This window comes from Vanellus vanellus (genome assembly GCF_965231255.1).
Source record: "Vanellus vanellus genome assembly, chromosome: 1".
Taxonomy (NCBI): domain Eukaryota; kingdom Metazoa; phylum Chordata; class Aves; order Charadriiformes; family Charadriidae; genus Vanellus; species Vanellus vanellus.
Genome location: NC_138905.1, coordinates 121,932,446 through 121,957,552, shown reverse-complemented (window position 1 = coordinate 121,957,552; position 25,107 = coordinate 121,932,446). Strand labels below are relative to the sequence as shown.

At 38.9% G+C, this 25,107-nt stretch overlaps 1 protein-coding gene across 1 annotated transcript in view; it reads left to right on the top strand.

Moving 5' to 3' along the window:
* DSCAM (DS cell adhesion molecule) overlaps window positions 1-25,107 on the top strand; it is a gene marked incomplete at both ends in the record, with an annotated part of 477,096 nt that overhangs the window by 366,872 nt on the left and 85,117 nt on the right. The window contains 7 exons of the mRNA XM_082498944.1: window positions 2,613-2,709; window positions 4,102-4,230; window positions 9,287-9,454; window positions 13,706-13,776; window positions 18,098-18,338; window positions 20,032-20,178; window positions 21,945-22,100. Coding sequence (XP_082355070.1) covers window positions 2,613-2,709; window positions 4,102-4,230; window positions 9,287-9,454; window positions 13,706-13,776; window positions 18,098-18,338; window positions 20,032-20,178; window positions 21,945-22,100 — 1,009 coding nt within the window. The remainder of the gene's footprint in view (window positions 1-2,612; window positions 2,710-4,101; window positions 4,231-9,286; window positions 9,455-13,705; window positions 13,777-18,097; window positions 18,339-20,031; window positions 20,179-21,944; window positions 22,101-25,107) is intronic.

Sequence of the window (25,107 nt, the reverse complement as noted above, 5' to 3'; positions counted from 1 at the left end):
TCCCTCCTTTCACTTTGTGGGGACTTTTACAAAGTCAGATTAGTCACTGGATTCAAAGAGATGTGGAAGGAAAAGACACGTGTAGATATGTAAGTAGTATATCTACTGCTGCCAGTAGTATTTGGCGCTTATTGTACATAGTAGCAGAAGCCACCAAGCCACCTAGCAAACACTCATAGTCTACATCTTCACTTCTGCTTCTGTAACAGGCAGCTGTCTGGTGGTGTGAGAACCATGCACCTTGACTTGCTTGACAAATTAGTATGTCGGACTCGATTAACTCCTAAGTGGCTGACCTGGGTAGATTGAGGGGCTATATGAGTGACACTGCTGTTTTGGGGACCTAAGTTTCCCCAAGATGCCATGGAAGCAAAGGAAGCTCTTGCTGTTCTGGTGTCACCTACAATGAGTGGGGCTATGACGTTGCCCTTAGTATACCAGGATACATCTTTTTTCACTCAAATCTAAAATTTACCAACATGAGCAAGTTATCTGTCCATTCCTTTGCATTTTTACATGTGCCTTTATGAAATGTAAAAGATTTTTTTAAAAAAATCATATAGATTTTCAGTCAAAAATCCTGGTTATCCATTTTTCAGTCACATTCTTAAAAGCATTTTTACCAGGCTCAACAAAATAATTCTCTAACTGTCTGGTGATTATCTATATTCTAGTGTAACTCCCAAGGTATATCTCTTTCTTTACTAGCCAAAAATTCTGTTGAATGACATCCAGTAAAAATCTGGTTTTTCTCTCTGTGAGGGAGGTTTGTCATTGATTTCTACAAGGAAGAATAAGTTCTATGTGTGATTTTGTTCACATTAGTATATTTGTGTTATGAATAATATTTAATTATAGGATAAACCTCTAGACTTCTCTGCTCTCATTCATCTTATTGACTTTAATAAGATAATGCCTGGGTGCACAACAATATTTCTTTTTGGAAGGCTGGATACCTGCTTGGGGAATTCTCTTCTGAAGCAGTTGTGTACAGTAGTGGCATTCTATATTCATATGTATGTTACTTACAAAACTTTTGACTTCTGAGAGATAAAATGTGCCAAAAATAGAAAATGTCAGGATTAAGGTTGTCTCTGAAGCTTTTAACTTAGTGCTTTTGCATGTGTGCATGATGATGTGATCTTTAGTTGTATACTCAGATTTTATTTTTTCTGCAGGACCCCTGCCTCAGTCAGGCATGACTTGGATTTTCTCTGGAGTTGAATTAGGGTTGAGTAATGAAAGACACTGTGTGATGCAAGGCTGATCATTGAAACCAAACTTTTCACAGGTGGCCAATAATTGTGTGTTCTTTGTTTTCTAGGTACTTGCCTTGAGCCCTTGGGGTCTGATTTGCAGAAGTACTAAGCCCTCATAGCTGCAGCTTAACTCAATGGAAGCTGTTATGAACACATGAAATGCTATTTATTGCTAAGGACTCTGAGGGAGGAAAAGAAGGCCCTAGATGTATCAAATTGGGCTCTGAAAAATTTTGTTTTCCTATCTTAGAGCTCAGCCACGCATGCAACTTAACACAGCTTGACAAGTTACCACATCTCAGATGATAACTCTCCAGTATCCTTGTAGCGATTGGGAACTTAGTCCATTTATCTTAACCAGTGGTGAATAGGAGGTGTGCTCAGATTGCTTTGGCTTTGCTGAGGAATGAAGAGCACGTGGAGTTACCATGGCTTAGCTAATATGTGGCAACCTATCAAGCAGTCACAAACGTTATCATATGTCTGGTTCCTTAATTCCCCATACGAAATGGTGGTAATGCTCTTCATGATGTCAGGATTTATGAAAATAAATTCACTCATGTTTCTGAAATGGGTATTACATAGGCGAATGCCACAGAAAAGGCTATGAGAAAATGAACAGGTCGGTCTTCAGGGCACAGTTTGAACTGTGTGCAGTAAATAAAGTGTGGAGCAGCACACTGAACAATACTGAACCATGAGGAGAAAATGGTATTTGAAATGTCTGCTCATTTAAAAAATCCTCTCCCTATTGTACGTTGAATGAAGCAGTGGTCCTGTAGAAAAATAACATTTTGATCATGTACTTAAAGACTATGTATAACTGTCTGTTATTAAATAACAAATTGAAAAGAAAGACCACCCCAAATTTTATTATGAGGCACCATGCTGAATACTACAGGGTTCACCTGTGTTTGAACCTTTATTTCCTCCACACAGACTTCAGCCACTTGAGCTATTTTCAGAAATAACTGGAAAAATTTGCAGGCAGCAGGAGGCACCATTGTGTATGGAAAATTTCAGCCAACTGTTAAATACTTGGCACACTCATGAGTAACTGGAAACAAGACTCCTAACGAGAAGCTACAGGAATAGGTGGTGCTCCAATTCCTGACTACACATGTCGAGCTGATAGTCTGCTTCCTCAACCCAGGTGTTGCTAGTCTTGATAAGTCTCAGTATTTTGGATGCTTTACTATACATATGTACATATGTGTATAACACACCATATCTATTTATTACTGTCAAGTAATTGTACGTTTTGTACAATTTTTCTTGCGCAATACAGAAAAGCTGCTGGTTTATTTTCCTGCGTGCTGTTCAATCAATCACTTCTTTTCAAACCACCTATAGATTTTGCCAACCGTGCGTGAAGATTCTGGCTTCTTTTCCTGCCATGCCATCAATTCTTATGGGGAGGATCGTGGAATAATTCAGCTCACTGTGCAAGGTAGGAAGAGGACAACATAAGGAAAAAAACACAGCTATTGTAGTACAGTAAGTGTATGCCGTCCTCAGAAATCTGTTGGGGGAGGGAGGCTGTGATTCCTAATTAAATGTATTCCTCATTGTCAAAGAAATGAGGAGCCACATTAAGATACTCAGTCTCTCATTTTCCAGCATCACAGATTAAATAAAAATAAAACATAAGCTCGAGTCTTTCTAGATCTGTACAAATAAATAATAAATTTTTCTTAAATACACTATCAATCTACTAAAGATACTTAAAACTAACATCTTCAGTAGGGACAGTGGATATGAGGAGTTACTTTTAAGAAGAAGGGGAAGAGGGTTGTTTGTTTTTAAAGGGCAAATGTGCTTAAAACCCAAGTCTGAAATAAAGCAAAAGCGATCTGACTTTATCTCTAGAGGAATGTTACACCTACTGTGGATCTCTAAACAAAATACTTCAAGTTTAATCAGTCAAAATAAATTGTAATCAGTTTGCGCAATGTGAACTCTAGGAACCTGTGTTGCCTGGGGCTGGGGTTCCCCTGCAGATGGCAGTGAGTCCAGGGGTGGCACAGGCAGGACCCGGCCGCTGGCCGCTGCTTACTTCTGTGGCATGCTTGTTCTTGTGCTTGTATGCCTTTGAGCGTGCACACAACAAATTTATAGGACTTGCAAATTTCTTCCTCCCCTCTCTTGATTTCAAGTAACTGCAGATGTCAGTGAGTGCCTAAGGCAGCCATGTCGAAAAATTCGGGTGGAGGCTTGGGGACAGGTTCTCAGTAACAACACTGCTCATTTAAACTGCCTTGACAATTTAAAGGGCCGTTAGAATGGGTATAAATGTAATTTATTTACATCCTTAACTTTAGAGGCAGAAAAAGGCTTTAGTGTAATTTAAAACTCTTATCAAATTATTCTTTTATTAAATGAAGACTTTTAAACATACTCAGAGATAGAAATGTTGCTCCCTCCCCCCACAAATTTTAGCACTTTTAAGTTTAGTATTCATATTTCTACCATCACGTTTTGTTTAAAACCTGTAGAATTACCAGTGAAATGTGGTGTTCCAGGCAAAAATATTTTCTAGCATGAGTAGTTCAATCAGGAGTCCTTTTAAGGAAATGCAACTCTATGTTGCATATAAGAAAGTTAAACAGAAGTCAGTACTCAAGATTACATCGGTGACTCCTAGTTGAAAAGTGACTTTTCCTCCCTCTGTTGAGTGTTGTTCAGCAGGTGATTAACTGGCTCAGGGTACTAATGAGCGACCAGAGAAAATGCCATGAGAGCTTACCACCAGTAAGCTATGCCAGTGCCACACTCATTAATGTGATCTTGCTCCGAGTACGGGCTTTCTTCTGACTAAAACCCGGTGTGTGTGTTTACTCAGAGCCCCCCGACCCTCCTGAAATAGAAATCCGAGAGGTGAGAGCACGCAGTATTGCCCTCAGATGGACCATGGGATTTGATGGAAACAGCCCAATCACCGGCTATGATATCGAGTGCAAGAACAAGTCAGGTAAGAAATAATCTTCCTCTGAAGTAATCCCCATTGCTAGTCATTCATCACTGAATTTGTATCATAAAAGATAATTCATAAATTGATACTGCCTGATAAAAAATTTTACCATGGTTTATTTAATCTTCCACAGTAAGATTTATCTTCATTTGTTGTCTTTTTTTTTTTTTTTTTTTTTGAGGTAAGGATGTTAAGGTTAGCAATTGATGCTTTTTCCTTTTACCAGAGAAACCTACATGTAAGGGGGACAAATTTCGCTATAAAACAAGCCATTCTAGGTGACAGTTGGTATGATGGTTTTGCTAGCTGTTTCTTGCTCCCTGTTTTTATCTTTTCTCCATTTTGATTTGTTTTTTTCTTTTCATTTTCTTTTTTTCCCCGTAGAAAAATACCTGCCTTTACAAATTACCTTTTCCTGTTGTGCTGATTTTTGGAAGCTATTTTCTATTGATACACGAGTACATGGCGTCTTCCCTGGAAAGGTAGCAGTGAAAAGGGGTAGTTATAAGAATTTCTAGATGAAGAAAGCTATGTGGTAGTTTGCTGAAGCACCATGCAGACTTTTCAGTAACAAACTTGAAATACTCCAAAGGATAAGAGCAGTGGCACATATTGGCAGGCCAATGTGAGCAGATACCTTTCTTCTAGGTCACCACATAGTCACATCAATTAACATCTAATAAGACGAATGAGGTAAATGTTTAAAAAAAAATGTAATGCCCTAAGTCAGGAAAATACTCCTATTGGCTGTTCACTGTCTATTGAAATCTAAAAGCATTCAAGGTCCATTGGAACTATGTTTGTGGTGGGAGACCATACTTAAAATTAGGCACATTGATAACCACTGTCCCTGAGTCAGGTTTTGTGAAGGGACTAGAAAGGAAATTGCAATGGAACACTGTTCACGTATTCTAAGTATGATTAAAAATACACTGGGAAATTATATTGTGCTGGTTTATGTTGGAGTCCGTTGCACTATTTTTAAGGGGACGTAGTCCTCTGATAGGAATGCTCTATGTCTGATTAACAGTGAACCGTTCTGTTTATCAAAACAACAATAGTACATTTATGGTCTTCTCCCTTTAGGTCTGAGCTGTACAAATGTACTCATTCATAAAATTCTAAAATTTTCTAAATTTTTTTAAACAGTCTACCCATCTTTATCATTTTCCATTTGTCTACATTGTGGATTTAAGTAAATAGCGTGATGCTTTTATTACTAGGTAAAATATTTTCAAGAGTGTTAAAACATCAGTCACTGGTTTTGCATTGGTTTTGTAAATGAAATCAATAATGTACAGGTGAGCATGGTACCTGAAAGATTACAAGTAGTAATTCGCCACTGAGGCTGTGGTCGGGAATCACAGCTTTGGAGGTGTCAACTAGGCAAGGATGCCTTCAAGGGACATGTATACCTAAAATTTTCTGGGCTTTGTTTTCTTTTTGATTCTTTTCCTTTCTTTCCAACGACTCACCTGCTCCAGAACAGTTTTTGAAAGTCATTGTTGCCTGATATGCTCCTTTCTTACCCTGAAACATCACTTGCATTTCTGAACCATGTAACTCGGCACAATCCCATCTAGGAAGATTGAGCTGCTTCCCTTTGATTAAAGCAGTGATGGAAAGGGACTTCAGAGCTCTAAAACATCTTAGATTTAGTTCAGTGTTTTCAAGTGCTAATGCAGAATGCAGGCACAGATTAAGTGGTAATCACTCTGAACTTGCATTGCAAAATTATGTCTCTGTAATATGGCATGATAAATCAATAGCAAGACAACAAATGAAGTGCTATCAGACTGGATGAAAAGATCAAGACACAACATAGCGATAAAGGTTACAAAATTGAAAGAAATTAAAAGTAGTGGGTGGCAGAATTGGTGTTGGAGAAAATATTTCTTTGTATATGAAGACAAATACTGGAGGTTATGTTCTAAAAAGAGCAGATTATCCTCATGTCACTGCAAACAACAGAAACATCATCTTTTAGAATCAGAGGCTGAATGTTTGGAGAAACTAGGATTGAGTTTTTGAATTCTTGCACACAATTTTTGTCATTAATTAAATCATCGAGAAGATGAAATGCCAAAGATGGTTACTGACTGAAGAACTTGCACATGGTTGTTGGGGGAAGTAAGAACAAAGAAGAGTAAATTAAGAAAACTTCTCACCATTTCCAGTATTAAAGGGACAAAAGAAAAGAGGTAAAACATTCACAATCTAGTTGGTAAGCTCAGGGAACAGCCTGACAATGCCAAAGTAAAGCTGCTGCACAGTTGTGTTTAGTGAGAATTTTCCACCTATGTTGCTTACCCTGAGGACTCAGAAATGGGTTTACAGCAGGATGCCTCATCTAGACTTTTCAAGAAGGAAAACCGCAGAACTTTTCCGTTTCAGAGAAAGTGCAGGTGACCACACATCATGCATGGACTTCACTATACAGTGCTGTCCTTGCGTATCCTATCTACCCCTGCCGTGCATTCAGACAAAAAAGACACATCAGTTACCCTCTCGAAGGAGCATGGAGTTGCCTGTCACATGGGTAGGTGGCATCTGTAGGGTTCAGTTGCCATGCAGGAGCAATATGAATAGTGGGAGCTCAGCAATTCAGGCTGTTTCGGAACTTGGACACACCACCTGTCCATACAGAAATGCACTTGTGGCACTCAGGCCTGGCCCTTCATTGAAACCACTGATGTGTAGCCATCAGACTTTTCCATCAAAGGTGTACAAAAATGTTTGAAGACAGGACCAGGTATGTGGGTCCTTCTTTGAGCCTCTCTCCTCAGCCCTTTTATTTTCAATGTCATTAGGGAAAGCCGAGGGGCAAACTGGCCATCAGTGCCGCTTAAGTCCTGAGCTGAAGGGAGAGGACTGTGCTTTGAGCTTTCTTGTGCTCGAGGGTGAATTTGAGCATCCTTCAGGACGCCGATATCCTCCCAGGCCGCGGGGGGAGGTCCCCCGGGCCGGGCTGGGCAGATGGGTGCAGTACCCAGAATGGCCACCGGGTGGCAGTGCCGGCCCGGGCCGGGGAGCGGGCAGCCGCTGCCCCAAAATCAGCCGTGAAGAACAAATGGTCCCTAATTGTCTTCCGCAGGGCAATCCCAAAGCTTCAGCCTTTATTTTAGAAACGGGTGGAAAGCTGCTGGTTTTCATCAAATCATAATTTTTTCATAGATCGTTGTGTCAGCGTGCACTTTATGTAACACTGAGAAATGCCTGGGTGTAACATTTTATGAGTGGAATAAAAAATACGTTAAAAATTCCACTCTTTTTTTAAACCTTTTTTTTTTTTTTTTACCTCACCCAATTGCTTACCACTTGAATGTGGGCAAATATTTTTAGGTTTTGCCAGAAAAAAACAAAATTAATTTTTTTTTTTTACTTTTTTCTTATTAACACTTAAATTTTTTCAAAACTGGAAGCAGTTTTAGAGTGAAATTAATTTGTCTCTGGACTGAGTTGGTTTAGAGGGATTGGTTTTGTTGGTTTGTTTTCCCCCTCAAAAAGGGGATGCAGGTATCAAAATAAACTCCTGAAGTCCATGCATTAATCAAAAATAAACACTGGAAACCTACATTTAGAAGAACAGAAGACTGAGTTTTCATCTGTCTCTTCCTCCATGTTACGTCATTACTCAACCTAAGAGTCACAAGAATTTTTCAAATTTGTTTATTTTATTTCAGCAGTTAATATATACTACAGAATCCTACCACTCAGAGGTCAGTATTTCAAACAACCAAGTAAAAACTTAAGCAATTTGATAATATAGGGACTCTACGAAAAGAAATTATTATCTTCATCAGGGGAAATTTTACACTTTCTCCATACAAAGCAGGTTTTATTTTTTAAAATCCCTGTTGGTGTGGTACACTGGAACAGAGTCTCCTTCTGTGCTTGTATAACATTTAACACAATGGAGTGTAATTGCTCATTAAAATTCCGTAAAGTTTGAGAAATTCTGTGAAGTTGTAGCAAACGGCAAGCAAGTTGTAGCTGCGCTGCCTGCAGGTAACTCCTTTAGAGCTTCTGAAAGTATCCTACAGAGGAAGATGTGACAAACTCAGTTACCAAGGAAAAATATATTCAAGGGAATTTGGTTAGCACTTAAATGTCTGATTCCTTAATCTGTTCTGGGTAAAAGAAGCCACACGGACAAGCAAACAGGCCCTGTAACCAGCCATGCTGCAGATGGCATTGTGACAACTTGTGCATCTCTAGCAAGCTCATATAAAAAAAATTTACACAGTGTGTGCAAATATTTTGTATCTGAGTGAGCTTTCTATTTTTAAACTAGTCTTTCTTATCTGCTGAGCTTTCCACGATCCTGCCGACAATGACCCATACTGTAAAACACTCCTGTAGAGCCTTCAGTGACATCCCCCATAGGATGCTGCAGAGGTTAAAGGAGGAACATCCCCTGCAGTAAGAAAGAAATGAAGGATGGCAACTCGTAAAAGACATCAAGATGCTTTAAACGGACAGATTCTATTATTTTGTTTGCAGCAATTGAATGCTTGGATGAAAAGGAGGGGTTACTGTGTTTAGCCAATTTCCATCCTTTTTCCTATTATATGTCTGGAGAATTTATTAAAAACATAACAAGCAGTTGAATAGTAAGCATGAATAATAATAAGGTACTCCTCCTTTTACAGACAAATGCAAACAGCTAAGGGGGTTCTACATTCCCCTTGTATTAAACTGCTCCTGTAGCCTAACGTGAGTCAGGGAAATGGCATCAGTCCTGGAGGACGCTGAGCTCTGTATCTAAGTAGTCCAAGCTCATGCTCACTGTTCACCTATGGTCTGAGGTCCTGGAGTTTGGGATCAAACTTTCTGCCTGATCTATGCTAGTCTAAGAGCCCTCCATTCCTGCTTATTAACTCCCTTTCCCCCCTTTTTGGAACCCAACCGACTTTATCTCTGAGTGAGGCTTTATCTGGGGTAATCTATCAATGGTAGTATCCTGTTCTGTGAGATGTTTTAACTGCACGCTTGTGTTAGTGACGTTAACATTATCTTTTATTTTTCTGTTTTATTTTAATCTGTTATTAAATAGACTCTTGGGATTCTGTCCAGAGAACCAAAGACGTTTCCCCTCAGCTAAATCAAGCCACTATCATTGACCTTCACCCTTCCTCAACTTACAACATTCGCATGTATGCCAAGAATCGCATCGGCAAGAGTGAGGCCAGCAATGAGCTCACCATCACTACTGACGAAGCAGGTACGCTCTGGTTTTGTAGCATGGAAATTGTGGTGGGAATTATTGCTCTTTGACGTGAGGAATCTTTACTTGAAATGCTGCTTATGTTGCTGCAGCTGCATCGAAAGAAATACTGAATTGTTCCCATAAAACATTGTGACTTTTGCAACTTCATTGTGCAGGCCTGTAATTAAAGACATTCAGTGGCATCTAGTGGTCAAAGAAGACATTGTGCTCCAAATTTTCGTCCTAAGGTACTGGAAATGACACACCTATATCTACAGTTAGGCAACTCAATCAACATCCTATTTTTAGTGGTGGTTCCTCCCTAATGGGTCTTGTGGCTTTCTTTAGATGCCCAGCTATTAGTATAGGTATCTAATTTAATCTACCCCCATTTGAGAACATTAATCTACATGAATCATATCTTCCTTTGGTATTCCAACTGTACCCCACCCACCATTTAGTTTTCCGATTACTGTACAAGTCAGTTGTCTGTCATTAGTTAGTGTCATCCCCCTGTTCTTTGTTTCTGTGTATTCGTCTACATCGCTACAGGTTTCTGCACCAGGAGGTACAGAAATGTGGACATTTTCACTTTGATGGCTGGAGCCAGTCTTTTGTGCACTCAAATTGCTGCCCTCCAGTGCTGTTTTATATTTATTTCTCAGGGGCAGCAGAAGCGGCAGATGAATAAAGACAGCACAGCCTGGTGCATGCTAGCATGTCCCAAGGCCTACATGTTGTTACATGTGACAGTGAACAAGACTTATGGCTGAAAAGCAGAGGGCTACAGCTCTCTATTTCAGCAATTAGGAATGAAAATGCTGAATGGCCTTAAATACTTCTGCCAGGTATACATTGCAATTATATACAACATACGAAGGTGTATAGTTGAGAGTAACCCAAGCAGCTTCAACATCCTTAGCCCACTGAAACTGGGTGGAGTTACTCGGAAAGGTCTTGAACCAGACAGGAGCTTGCTCGTTGGTATTTGAAAACACATTTTTATCTTGCTAGTTTTGTTTTTCCTGCTATCTTATGCTGAGTCAGCAATTCTTCCTTCTTTGGGGGTTTTGAGAGAAAAACTGTAACGCAAGTGTCTGGGTGACAGTGTCCTGGCAGTGAAAACCCTACTTCTTTTTCACAATTCGTGTTGGTCTAGATTTTAAACACTCAGTGACCAATTTTCAGTTCAGCTATCTGAGTACAACTGTGTAATTCCCACTTATTTTCTCTGTGGGTGAATTTACTACAGTGAAAATATACCCCTTGTCAGGAGAACATGTTTTTGATTCTGAGAGACTTTTTGAAAAAGAACAAGACACAAGGATTCACAGCACAAAGCAGAGTAAGCAGGAGACAACATAAGCTGCATTCCTTCTTTTTATCAGGTGTCTTTTGCATCCTAATGGGAGGAAAGGAGTGAAGAGTATTCACATTTTTATGAGCCTTCAGTGAACAGATTTATCAATGGTGAATAGTTTGTTTGCAAAATATTTATCATTTGTTCATGGTTTTTCTCTTCCTTTGTTCAATGAAAATGTGAAATCCCTAGAGAAAACAGATTATCCATGTTTTCTGTTCAGCATCATCTGTGTCCCCAACCTTTGTTGTGCATATACATCAAAGTAGAGGGGCGGTTCTTGGATCTACTCTTTCTTTCTGTCTTATTCACCCATGCTTGGAATATTTCTTACTTGCTGAGTTTTCCTGACTGATATTTAAGTCATCAGGATCAGCAGCTGGCCTTGAAATAAAAAAAAAAACAACAAAAAAACAGTTGCCCATGAACAGGGTGGAACTTTAACATCACGTTTTATTCAGCTCTTTGTAACCAAGTTTCAGAATAAGTGATCCTTTTGTCACTGTCTTTTAAGGAGCCGTCTATTTGGAGAAAAAAGACCAGCAGTGTGAAATTGTATTCAAAAGCCACTGATCTACCTAGGGAACAATTGGAAGAGAGAAGGTCAGGCTTAGGCAGAGTATGTGATGTTTGTCTCCTGGGTTTTGATTTCAGGTGGTGTGCTAGGCACAAGAGCATCATTTTTTGATCACTGTTTACTTCTGTTCTGTGCTTTTACAATAGGAAATGGAGAACAGCATGGGTGCAGGGAATGAGAGAGAAGGTAACAAGAAGGGAGCAAAATAAAGGTCCAAGAAAGACAATATGCAAACTGAACAAGTCACACCATACTATTGGCAAGGGGGCACAAACTGCGTATCACGCATTACAGTGACCTGAGTTGGCCAGCAAAAGCTATTAGAAAGGACATTGTAAAGGGTCTTTGTAGCAAAAGGATAGTCACAAATGGCATGATTTCAAAGCTTACAGACCACATCTTTCCCTCTATGCAACCACAGTTAGCTCCTGTGTTGGAAAACAGAATGCAAGTACACACTTGCACTAACTCTTTTCAGAAAAAAAAAAGCATTATGGCTGTTGTTTAATACTGAAATCAATAGAGGAAGCCGGGATATCTGTTTTTTTTTTATGTTTTTGTCACAAACTCTGTATGACATTAATTATGTAAAATAAATGACTTCTTATTTATCATTTCACCATGGTATGCTGGGAACTGTTAACTAATTGGGTCTGTAAAAAATTTGGGGGTCTTTCAAGGAAAAGTTAAGATTTTAAGGAGCACATTTGAAAACCCATTTTTAGGATCAAATGCTTTACTCAGATTCCACTACATTATAATGTACCCGAACAAATGGCATTCATGTTTGCCAACAGGGGGACAGAACTAAAAAAAAATCATAGAGACTTCATTTCTGGCAGTGGACTTTTTCCTCTTCTCTTTCCTGTACATTAATGCAAGGGGAACAGAAATCATGGAATCACGGAATTTTCAGAGTTGGAAGGGACCTCTAGAGATCATCTAGTCCAACTCCCCTGCCAAAGCAGGATTGCCTAGAGCCCATTACTCAGGACTGCATCCAGGCGGGTCTTGAAAATCTCCAGAGAAGGGGACTCCACAACCCCCCTGGGCAGCCTGTGCCAGTGCTCTGTCACCCTCACTGCAAAGAAGTTTTTCCGTGTATTTGAACAGAACTTCCTGTGTTCTAACTTGTGCCCATTGCCCCTCGTCCTGTCACTGGGAACCATTGAAAAGAGCCTGGCTCCAAATAAAGTTCTTTCAACCTTTGGAAATTTCCCATTTGAAGGACAGTCAAGAATGGTACAGAATAGGGCATATTTAATAACTGAAGCATATTATAGGCTGTATTCTGTGTCTCACTGCTTTTATCAGTTAAAGCAAAATGTTCTGGTTACTTTCACTGCAGCTGTCACTTACTGCTGCTCCACCTCTAACAGCCCCATTTCACCCTTTTTATTGCTTTACTTCCTTTGTCACGCAATTAAACTTAATTTAATACCTTTTACTGAAGCCATATTCTGCATCAAGGGAACCCTCTACAGCACCTTGAGATTACTCCATTCCTTTCTTCAGATCTTTCTTTTACAATGATTTACCTTGCTGAGCAAGCAATTTATTTCACACCCCTCCATTCAATCCCAGCCAATTCTTGGTCTGCTTTGTAGCTGCCCGGTTGACGAGTAGGTTCCCCTAGACTCAGGGCCTTCTTTTTTCATTTGCCTTTAAAGCATCATGTACACCCTTAGCAGCGTGTCAATAGTAAATCAGACTCCTCCTTACTCAGGCAGGAGCTGCAGCGTGCATTTTCTACCTGGCAGTTATTTTTTGCCTGATTTCCAGGCTGGGATGCTTACACTGGGGAAGGGGAGAGGGTAAATTGTGCAGGGGTTTGTGTATAAAACATTGGCTATTTGACTGAATGTGCTCAGCCTTTAGGGAACAAAGGGAATCCCACTGGAAAGTTTGTGACATCATGAAGGCCAGCTGAAGAGCTCCTGTCTCGCCTGCTTTCAAATGGGTTTTGCTGCCTTTCTATCACCTACAGGGTTCTGGCTGCTGAAAATATGTCTTGCCTATTTACAAATCAGAAACAGCATTGTGAGTGTATCACTAAACAAAAAAGTCACTATTATTCACTCTTATTTTATTTGCCAGGTTGCTATGTTTTGACATGTGTTGTATTTCACTGTTGGCCGGAGATGACACCTGAATAAGGAAGATGCTAGGCTCTGGTTTTGTCTGATGAATTGTTATTTTTCCATATGACATTAACTCTGTCCAAATCTTTGTGATGCTGGTGTGTTAAATTGATGACATGCCATGTGCAGCCCTGAATGCTGTGTGTTGTGAGGGCCAGTTTTGATCCATCTCTCTTCTCCCTTTGCAGCTCCTGATGGTCCACCTCAGGATGTTCAACTTGAGCCTATATCTTCACAAAGCATTAGGGTCACCTGGAAGGTAAATACATGCAGCCAAGAATATAGACTCTGACAGTATTTTGATGCATTCAAAGAGGTTTCATTGATGGGAATATTATAAAAACTGTGGATCTGTTATTTTACTTGGGAGAGACCTTGCAGATACCTTTGCTGACAAATAATATATTAGCCATTAAGACTTATGCATTATGCAAAGAAAGAACCTTCCATTGGAGAGTAATAGCAGCAGCTGCGTGCCTGTACTGATGACTATAGTGTTTCCTACCTCCTTCTGATATCTGAGATAAGGCTATGTGGTTGGAAGATGAGCACTCACAGAATTTCACTGTGGTTTGGGGCAAAATTTCCCCAAATCATTAAAGCCAATGGGATTTTTTTCCCATTGCAGTGGACTTCGGAACAGAGCCTTACTGAAGGCATGTCTGCGCAGAGAGAGAAATATAGTCTCTCAGTTTAGCTCATGAGAATTGATGAATCAGAGCAACTGATTAAAAAATATCAGCAACTGATGTCATTTAAAAATATGGCATCTCTTGTGACTCAATTAATTTTTTCTAGATTTTGCCCAATGTTTTGAAAACCACAGAGTGTTTCAAATACTTTCACTATGATATCAGAGGTACTTAAACCATGTTTTAAGTGGTTTTGTGCTATATACTCCTTGTACATTGTAGTGGACAGGATAAAGCTATGTAATCACAGTAGTATAATCTCAAAATGCATGGCAGTTTCCAAATTGTATTGATAATTCTATATACTTAAAATCCTGAAATTTGTAGTATTAAGAGCTAGAGTAGGATAGTGACACAATAGTCATTAATTTCGATAGTGATGTTAATTACTCCTGCAAATGCAGATAATGCGTATTTTTCCCCACGGTATGGACCATTGAGAAAGTCAGGATAGTAACAGTGAGGTGCTGCTTGTTAACTATATAAATAGCTGTGGACTGCTTTTTTTTTTATTTATTCATTTATACAATAAATAACCAGCATGATCCTGTGTTAGTTTTGAGTCGGTTCCTGAAAAGACATGTTTCTACAGTGCGCAATCCCTGTACAGTGCAGACATATAACTGCTGATATGTCCAACTAGTACAGAAGGACCTCAGCTATCAAGTTTTTTTTTGAGTAGTTCAATGGTGTTTTTAAAATGGTGCAGTAAAAATTCTGTTTCGATAAGACATTTCGGTATTAAGCTTCAAAAGCAACAGTCTTTATGAGACTTCTTATGCACAGGTCACAAGTGCAGTGCTGATTCTTGGATCTTGTCTGCATCTTAAACTTATATCAGTGTTGGTTTTCATAAAAGGGTTTCCAAAAAAAAAGGCATTTGGTCATACCCAGTGGCTGAAGTCAAACACAACAATGTACTTATAGAAGGCATACATGAAGCATGGATTTAAATGCAACATAGTCAGCAGAGCAAAGGCAGTAGCTATTGAAGCAATACAGAGTGTACGGAGATTCTCAACAACTGAAATAAATGCTTAATGAGTTGTTTCTTTTTCAAGTACTCAAGAAGTGTGACTGCCATCAGATCATGTCAACTATAACTTCCAAGCTTCTATGCATGAACTTGTTTTTATGGATGTGTGGATAGGCAGATTGAAAGGCTTTGCTTGCTTTTTTAAAGTTCACTTTGGGGGATATTTTCAAAAGCAACAAGAGAAGACAGGTACCACTGGTTCACTGCTGGAGTTATAGCTGCCATTGTGATTAAGAAGATTTGCCATTAAATTTTATAGATACAGATGTGTGCAGGCAGCTACAGGACAAAAAATAATCCCACGCCTACATTTCAATAACATTGTCTAAAATATGGTTCAATTTGTACGCCCAGCACACTTCAAGTGCAACTCAGTGTGCTGATTTCTAGGTATTTTCAGGGGAGTAGAAGCATACCAAATGAGCAGCTGGAGTTGTATTCTCAAGATTATGTTTGGAATTTGATTTGTGAATGCTTCTCAAGTAACGATCAGTATCTAATATAACAAAATAATCACAGAAATGAGCTATGTGTTGAATATATACGCCATTGCCCTGGCAAGTCCCATGAGCTAAGTATAGAGGTGGATTTTCACAACTGGAGTGAGCTTAAGGTGTGAGCTACCTGTGACCTCGTAAATGCCTGCCTGTAGCCATGCACCATGTATCCAGATGAGGAAAGCTGGGGCCACGCTCCCAGAACTGTGTACCACCATGTGAACCTGGTGCCGTGCACTGTGCAGATGCTGGCCAGACATTTGGAGTTTGCTGTGGACTGCGCTGCCAGACTGCACAGCCAGTCTCCAATGAATACCCGGTCTCCTGTGAACCTTCAAGGTATTATTCCTATAGGCCCAGGCTCCGTTAAATCTGTTAAATCTTTTAATTCATTGACCAACCAGCAGTATCTGACATGGCCAAACAGCATGAGAGGCACTGTTCTGGTTGCAGCTTTTAACTAGGAGAAGATTTGAAATCCTTCAACTAGCGGAACAATTCACCCTGAAATATTTAATTATTTAAATGTGATAAAGTTATTTTCTTCTCAGATGGAATTAAACAGCTTTACCTTGTGAAAATACCTGAATCTCCAACAAAAGAAATAACCTGACTTTAGTTTCCACCCCACAGTGCAGCTTAAAAAGAACCCACCTGTTGCAATTATTTAAAGGTCATGAAGCCAGGGAGCTGTTCAGAATAGGTAGAGCACTTGAAAACAAAGTGTTTTGATAATAACTGACCTACGTGTTTCTAAAAAGGTTGAATTTTTTTTAACAACAAAACACAGAAATATTTATACAGGAAACAATTACACTTTTTAGAACCACAGTTCTAATCCTTGCAGTGGGCCTTACAAGACACTCGAGACCTGAATCTCCTGATTTGGCCATCTACATCTGAACGGACAGCACCACGCCTGCAGAGAGCTTGTTAGTATCAGAGGAACTGAAGTAGTACAGTAGAAATTATATCCTTGCTTCAAGTTTTGTTTCTGTTTCTGAAAGCAGGAGGAAGAAATAAATAAAGAATCAGAAGAGATAATTCAGTCAGTCAGATCCATCCAGTGACACACTTTACATATGGAGAGAGTGCTGACTTTTGCAGAGCAACAATTTGTTGATAGTGGATGAAAGGCAAATCCCACGCTGGTTTTATTAGCTCCAGTGAGACTCTAGTCCAGCGGACTATACACTCACTGAAACAGACAGGTCCTGTGTTCCTCAGTAGACTTAATGGTATATAGTAACAACAGAAATTGCTGCCTCTGCCGGTTTAACTCATTGACACTAAACTGCGTCACAAAAACCTTTTTTTATGGGTCAGTGGAACAGATGAGCTCATGGGCATCTGCTGGGAATTTGAAGGAGGTTTGGAGGATTTGAAAGAGCTTTTTGTCCATGGATTATAAACCATGTCTTAAAGCGCATATACTAATTATACCTTATATATGTAGAAAATCAGATGGGAACTTTATCACAAATTGAAATGAGTCCAATACTGTTTAAAGCTAATTTTAATAGGTATTTCTGTCAATAACAGGCTTTTTCCCTAAGTTGTCAATCCTTGTTTTACTCTAGAATACATTTTCTATTGCAGTGTAAAGAAATTATATCCATTAGTCAGGTACAGGGAATCTTGCACTGTGTCTGAGAAATACGGTCCATAATTATGGCCAACAATTTTGTACTGTCCATATTCTCAAATGCCAGATATTGTACACCTTGCTTTAGTAGCTATTCAGTATGCAAATCCCTGCTTTCCAATTCATTATTGCCTTCAGCACTCATTATCTAATCATCTTTCCACACGACACACTGAATGAACACAAGTGTATTTCAAAGCACAGCGTAAAATTTTCCTAACACATCTAGCCGCATATACTTATGTGACTGCCTTCAACAGATCGATAAATGCCTTTCTAAAGATCTAGTGAGTCAATGGTAGGGGCTTCTGGCAAAACCACAATTAGTAGTGAATAGTAGGCCTGTAATGCAAATATACCCTTGTCAACTCAACTTTGATTGATTTACCTGATAAAAGAACAAAAGATTATAAATTCAAATTATAACTCAAGAATATCTCCTTATCAGATTTGTCTGTGTATGAACTATTTAAAGGTCTTGCTTTTAGCACAGGAATGCACAAATTAGAACAAACTTCACTCAAAATTTATATATCATGGTAAAAAGTTACTATTTCATCTTCAGGGAGTATTTGTGAATTGTTACCGAGAAATAAACTTGCATTGGTAAGAAAAAAATGTTGACTTTGTTTATATTTCAAAAATTTTAAGGGCAACAACTTGACTTTGGTGATAGGTACTTAATGTGTAATCTTTCGTTTTCTGTTTAGGCTCCAAAGAAGCACCTACAAAATGGAATTATTCGTGGATACCAGATAGGTTATCGGGAGTACAGTGCAGGGGGCAATTTCCAGTTTAACATCATCAGTATTGATACCACTGGGGACAGTGAAGTTTATACACTGAATAACCTGAAAAAATTCACACAGTATGGCATGGTAGTCCAGGCTTGTAACCGGGCTGGAATAGGACCTTCTTCTCAGGAAATCATCACCACTACTCTTGAGGATGGTAGGTTCCTAGGCAAACAGCTATCTTGGCACACATTATTGTTTCTTTATTTCTTTTTACCTTGTTACATTTATTGCTTGATTAGTGATTATTATAGTGGGGATAATAGAATACCAGACTTTACAGGTTTTAGATCCAATAGACAGCTTGATGGGAAGAGACTGGCCAATGAGCATGTACAATTTTCATTGCAAGAGATGCATAATCATCCAGGTAAATTAATATAACCCTACTAATGGGAGATATCTTCCTGTGAATGATATCGACTAAGACCACCTATGGCCCTGGTGTTTACATATTTGCAAATTTTGTGATCTCATCATAGCTTCATAGTGATCTCATAGTTTTGAGATGCTAAGAAGTAAAATTCTGAAAGGTGAAGTGATACTGTTAATTTTGTTGGCTTTCTTTTGTTTTCAAATGAATCTGCTGTGAAACTTAGAGCTCTTTTATTGCACATTGCCTTATCTTGTCAGCGTAAAAAGAGCTGTGGGTTCTTTTCAAGGATATCCAAACTAATGAGAGAAAAATCATTGTTATCTTAGACAAAATTCAACCTTTCTAATCTAAGGAAGAATTTAGATTTTTATATGTTTTTCAAACTACATAAAAAGTATATCTCAAGTAATGAGAGGGAGTCCTCTAGTGGGAAAAGTGAATGATTCGATATGCAAAAAGAGGGCAAATATTTGAGAGGAGTATAAAAGCAAATAATAATCCTAAGGGATAGTGTAGGTCAGATTGTCAGCTACTGTAAATTGGATTAAGTGTACTGAGGTCAGTGCCAGCTAGGAATCTGACTTTTTACATGGGGGAAATGGAGTAGCACATATCTAAAATTCCCAAGACCTACAGATTTCGAGGCATACACTTCATGGAAGGCTGGTGGTTTTTATTTACTCTGTTTCTATCAGTGCAAGACCTCAGAAGGCAGTATACTCACATGTGATATATTTTGTATTATAATAAATAGTGTTGGGTTTTTTTTTTTCTTCATAATCCAGCATGCTTACTTTTCCTGACAATGTTTTTCCTTTTTTTTTTTTTTTTTTTTTGGTTTTTACTCAATTTTGGGTCCATCTCAGACTAAAAGATGTCATGAGCTTTAAAAGCAATGCCAAATCCTAATACTGCTGTGTTGCTTTGACACTAAATGGCCAACAGAAAATGCCTTAGATCTGGCTGACTTTTTCCAATTTCTCTAAATGTCAGTGAAAATATTTTAGAAGCATTTTTTCCAATATTTTTTAAAAGAAGTGCCTGCTTTCCCCAACCACCAATTTTAAAGGGACATTAGAATTTTCCAGAAGGATGGCAATTTGGCTGCAAACCTTAAAAATATATTTAAATTGCTTACAGAATATTCTGCATATTTCAGTACTAAACACATTTCTCTTTCAAAAGAAGCAAGAAAAAAATGATTAAAAGATTAGTCAGCAAGTGGGGAAGCAGTACATTAAAAGTTATTCCAGGGAAATGAGCTGCATTCACAGAAACGTGTGGATTGTAGCAAGAATAAAGGTTTTGCATTGTTAACAATGTGTAACTGCTAATTAAATCACGGGTGGTGGGATAGCAATGAAAGGATAGCAATGAAATTAGATAGAAAGAAATGAAAGCAATGAAAGGGTAGCCAAACCGTAAACATTGGGTTGTATTCATTGAGTTAAAAATGGTGAATATCTTATTCCAGTGCCCAGTTGCCCTCCAGGGAATGTGCAAGCCACTGCCACATCACCAGAAACCATCTCTATTTCTTGGTCAACATTGGCAAAAGAAACTCTGAATGGGATTCTGCAAGGATTCAGGGTTATCTACTGGGCCAATCTCCTGGACGGAGGTAAGAGAAATCAAGCTATTACCAAGTTTCAAGCCATATGTGGCCTTTATATCATTTACTCTGCTGTGAAGGCATTGCATTTCCTGTTCTCTTTGTCTTTAAGAAATGTTCATCTACTCGCGAAGGAGGCCATTTTCTGTTGAGCTTTAACAGAGGTTTGCAGCTACCAGCTTTAGCAAAGCTGACTGGAAGGCCCTTGGGGAAGGATTCCACCATGGGTTTGCAGCACTCCATAGACCTGCCAAAGTACCCAAAGTGACCTGAGCAAATTTCATCTCAGTAACAAAATCCAGCAGGTTTCTTATATAAAGAACGGTTTTATGTACCTAGAACACACATGCCCAAACCCTGTAGTTTATTTTAGTTTGGTTGACTATCTGTTTGCTTAGCTAGTTGCCTACTTGAGAGGTTATTGCTTGTTATGTGACAGGATGCATTTCATCTCCATAGCTGAGGGCAAAAGAAGGAAACAGTTTTGGAAAAGGCTTGTTATTTTCATGCCAGTCTCTTCTGTTTTGCTTATGTTTTGTACTCTTAGCATAATTCCTAGGGAAGTAGACCCCTGAGCAAAAATGAGTGAAATGATCAAAGGATAAATGAGATACCTTACTAATTGGCAATTTGTCACATGATAATAATTCTATGTATGGTCCTTCCTTGTAAATTAAATACTAGTAGGTTTGAGATGTACATGCCCTTATTCCTATCTGCCCTGCTGAATTTTCACAGCTCCAGGGCAATGAGCTGTCGCCTTCCTTTTGCATTCATCCATCAGGATCGTAGTTCACTCTAATATGCAATTGTCTTGCAAATCCTGGCCTCTGTTAGTGTGGCAAGGGGAACTCAGAGTAGAAATGTAACCCAGAGGCCCATTGTTACTGCTGGTAACGTTAGAGTCAAAAATATTTGGAAATAAGCCACCCATTCCTTTGTACATTTAAAAATAAAGATAAAAAAGTGTAAGAGAAGCATACATAAAAGCATAGCCATGAATGACATAAAATTAAATGTTTTCAGTGATGCCTGTAGTCTTTGGATCAGATCCTATGTGAATATTATCAGTACACGTCTAAGCTCCTATGTGATGTCTTACAACATGATGAAAAAAGATGATGTTCATGCAGTGCTTAAAACTGGATTTTCTTCATTTGTCCAGCTTTATTTTCTGCCCTAAATATGTTTAAAGCTTTTTTGCCGCATGGGTTGTACTTCTTAGCTTGATGCAAAAAAGATTCATATGAAGTACATCATCTTTCTGCAAGTAAATCTGTTTTTACTGTGTTTAAATCTATTGTTAGCTGGTATTACTGCCATCAAGTGCTTTGCAGCAGCACTAGCTACATACTTTAAAATAAAGGGGTCTTTTTGCTTTTCCTCATGATAAATGGTCTTTCTTAAAACCAGAAAATCTTCAGGAAGATAACTGACTTTCTCATTTTTGCTTTAGGGAATATTTTTCAATAATATCTTCTTGTTATCTATTCTTTATGAGAAATCTTATTACTTGTAGAAATTTTCAATTCTCTTCCCTGTATTTCAAAAAATTGCAAAAAAAGTTTGCAAATGAAAACTGGGTCTGCTTTGAATGGTAAGAAGTCAGGACACAAAAGATTTTATTTTGATTTATTATAATTCATTGCTCTTTCATAATAATGAAGCATTACTTCTCTAGTGCACTCTTTAATCCCTAAGAATTCCAGAGTAGGTATCACTAGCTGGGAGAAGATTGAACTTGGCAATAATTCAATTTATTTTTTATTCTATAGAGCTAGGAGAGATAAAGAATGTCACTACTACACAGCCATCCCTAGAGCTTGATGGCCTGGAAAAATACACCAACTACAGCATTCAGGTGTTGGCTTTTACACGAGCTGGAGATGGAGTGAGAAGTGAACAAATCTTCACCCGCACTAAAGAAGATGGTAAGGATTAAAACATTTTCCATTCCCACTTCAACAAGATGTTTGTATGTCTCAGGCTTCAAAACAGTGCAAATATTGTACACAAATATGCAGAGTGAGATTTGTGTCAGGAGGTCTTGAGTTAGGAGCACATGGAGAGGAGTGTGCGCCCACAGCTTTGAAAACAATCTGAGTGTTTCCAACACTTCAGTTCAGGTGAGCCAGAAGTTTGTACATAACACTAATGATCTGAGCAAGTTTGTCTTTATTTTTGTTTTCAAATACTTCGGGATCTTGCTTGAGAATTTTGAGAGGTTTTGAGTTAATTAATTCAAACTGATTGAAAATGGGGAGAGCAAGAGAGACTATTCTGGGACATTCCTATATAATTTATATGTTACTAAGAAGATTTTTTCCAGTATAAAAACAAATTTCCTCCAAGCACCTCTTCCCTCAAAAGCAAAATAAAGAACAAAAGTCTCTTGCCTTTGTTCATAGATCAAAGCATGGAAAATTTAAGTCCTAATGCTGAAAGTATAAGAAACTTTTAATCACATACACACATGAGATTTCATAATCACTTTCCTGTAACTATAACTATGGAAATCACTTCAAGTTGCCTCAGTAGGATGCCACATACTGATCTATTTTTCAAGGACTAGAATTTCAAATTCAGAGGGAGTTTTGTCCCTAACCTGTTTAATGCCTTGAAAAACCCATGAGATGGTCAAATGCATCTTTAGATCCCTAAACACTTTTGAAAATCTGGATCAAGAATTTTTTGGCAGAAATAAAAATTCACACAGTCCTAGCAATAAGGTTACATGAATAATGTTTGATTGTTAAATCCTCCTGTGAGTTATGCAATGTTTTTTCAAAGAAATTAGTAAATGGATTTTTATTTATTACTCATTTAGTTTAGTGGTCATTCGTGAATATATGAATATATTTGTCAGTTTTTTATTTGTAATGAGATTTACAAAAGTGCCAAGAGAGTAGATTCAGTAGATTAACTGACTTAATGAAAGTTTGGCCTTTCTTTGCCAATAAAAAATGGCTTGATAAATGTTATTAATTTTTTTCAATAAAAGACTAAGGGACTCATTCTAAAATTTACATGCATTGTATTGTCACCTGGCCCCAACTGTAGTTGTATCCAGGGGATGAAAATTGGACTTCTAAAATTTTCTCTTGCATTATCAAATGAGTTATTTGTTCCTTGTTCTATTTTCATGTGCTTTCCATTACTTTGATCGAAGTATGTTAACAGCAGAAAAACAAGTGAATGTCTCATAGCTGAGAACTGTGAGGAAATTTAGGCTTATAGCATTGTTGGGTAATGTAGGTCTAATTTCTGGACTTGCTAGATGTTCTGATCACTGAGGTCCTGCATCAGCTTGCAATAAAGGCTCTTTTTAAAACTGTCTGAAGGTACGGCACCAAGTCTGAAACTGTCAAGGACAACTTGCTCAGCTATAGACTTGCACGTCTTAAACACTGAATGTTAGGTTGGTCATTCTGATCCCACCCTAAAGCCCTTTAACAACTACTTTGGAGCACCAAAGTCCTGAGTCAGATGGTCTTGAGACACCCAGTGCTTGGAGGTAGATGGTTTTATTTCAAAGAAAAATCTAAAAATAGTCATAGAGTCATAGAATACAGTGTTGGAAAGAACGTTGAGGATCATCTGGTCCAACCTGTCCTGGCAAAAGCACAGTCTGGACAAGATGGCCCAGCACCCTGGCCAGCTGAATCTTAAAAATGTACAATGATGATCCACCTCTTCCCTGGGGAGATTATTCCAATGACTGACTGTTCTCATTGTGAAAAATTTTCCCTTTTGTCCAATCGGAATGTCCCTAGGAGTAACTTGTACCCAATTACCCTCATCTTTTCCATGTGACTCTGTGTAAAAAGTGAGTCTCCATCTTCTTTGTAGCCACCCTTTAAATACTGGAACACAGTGATAAGGTCTCCCCTAAGTCTTCTTTTCTCAAGGCTGAAAATAACAGTTCTCTCAGCCTTTCCTCATACGGTAGGCTTTCCCGTCCTTTGATCATCTTTGTGGCCCTCCTCTGGAACCTCTCCAGCCTGTCCACATGTTTTTTTGTGTAGTTGGGACCAAAACTGAACACACTATTGCAGATGTGGCCTGACAATCACTGAGCAGAGTGAGATAATGGCTTCTTTATCTCTGCTGGTGATGCCCTTGTTGACACAACCCAGCATCCTGTTGGCTTTCTTTGCCACAGCAGCACACTGTTCACTAAATTGAGCTTGTTGTCCACCAGGATCCCCAGGTCCCTTTCCACAGAGCTGCTCCCCAGCTGGGTAGATCCCAGCCTGTACTGCACTCGTGGATTATGTTTTCCCAGGTGCAATACCTTACACTTGTCCTTGTTGAACTTCATAAGGCTCTTGTTAGCCCACTCTTCCAGTCTATCCAGGTCTTCCTGTAGGGTGGCTCTCCCTTCTGAAGTGTCCACTTCCCCACTCAATTTGGTGTCATCAGCAAACTTCATCAAGGAACACTTGATCCCATCATCCAGATCACTTATGAAGATGTAAAACAGCACTGGGCAATCTGGCTGCAACATCTGTCACCCCATTGATCACCAGGGTTGGTTCGGCTGATCTGGCTGGCTAGGTGGGTGTCCTCTTCCTCCCTCACCAATGTGCGTCTCTCCTGAAGCTGCATGCTGGGTCAAAGAGGATAGACTTCCCTGATAGATACATACGATTAATGGGTCAAGGGTATATGGTAGCTACACTCCCCTGCTAGAACCTCCAAACAAGCTCAACAATTAAGAGAACTGTAAGATCACTTGCTGCATTTTCGAGTACTTTTTGTCAAGTAGATCCTAGCATGGCAACTTTTCCCTGAATACTCTCTGAACACAAAGGCTGTCACCCAAGAGCATTGGGACTGGGACTTAAGTCACCAGCAGACAAGGGCATTGTCCCACACTGCTCCAGGAGCTGAGGGACAAGCTGGTCTCAGGGAGATATAGTTCATGTCAGAGCACCC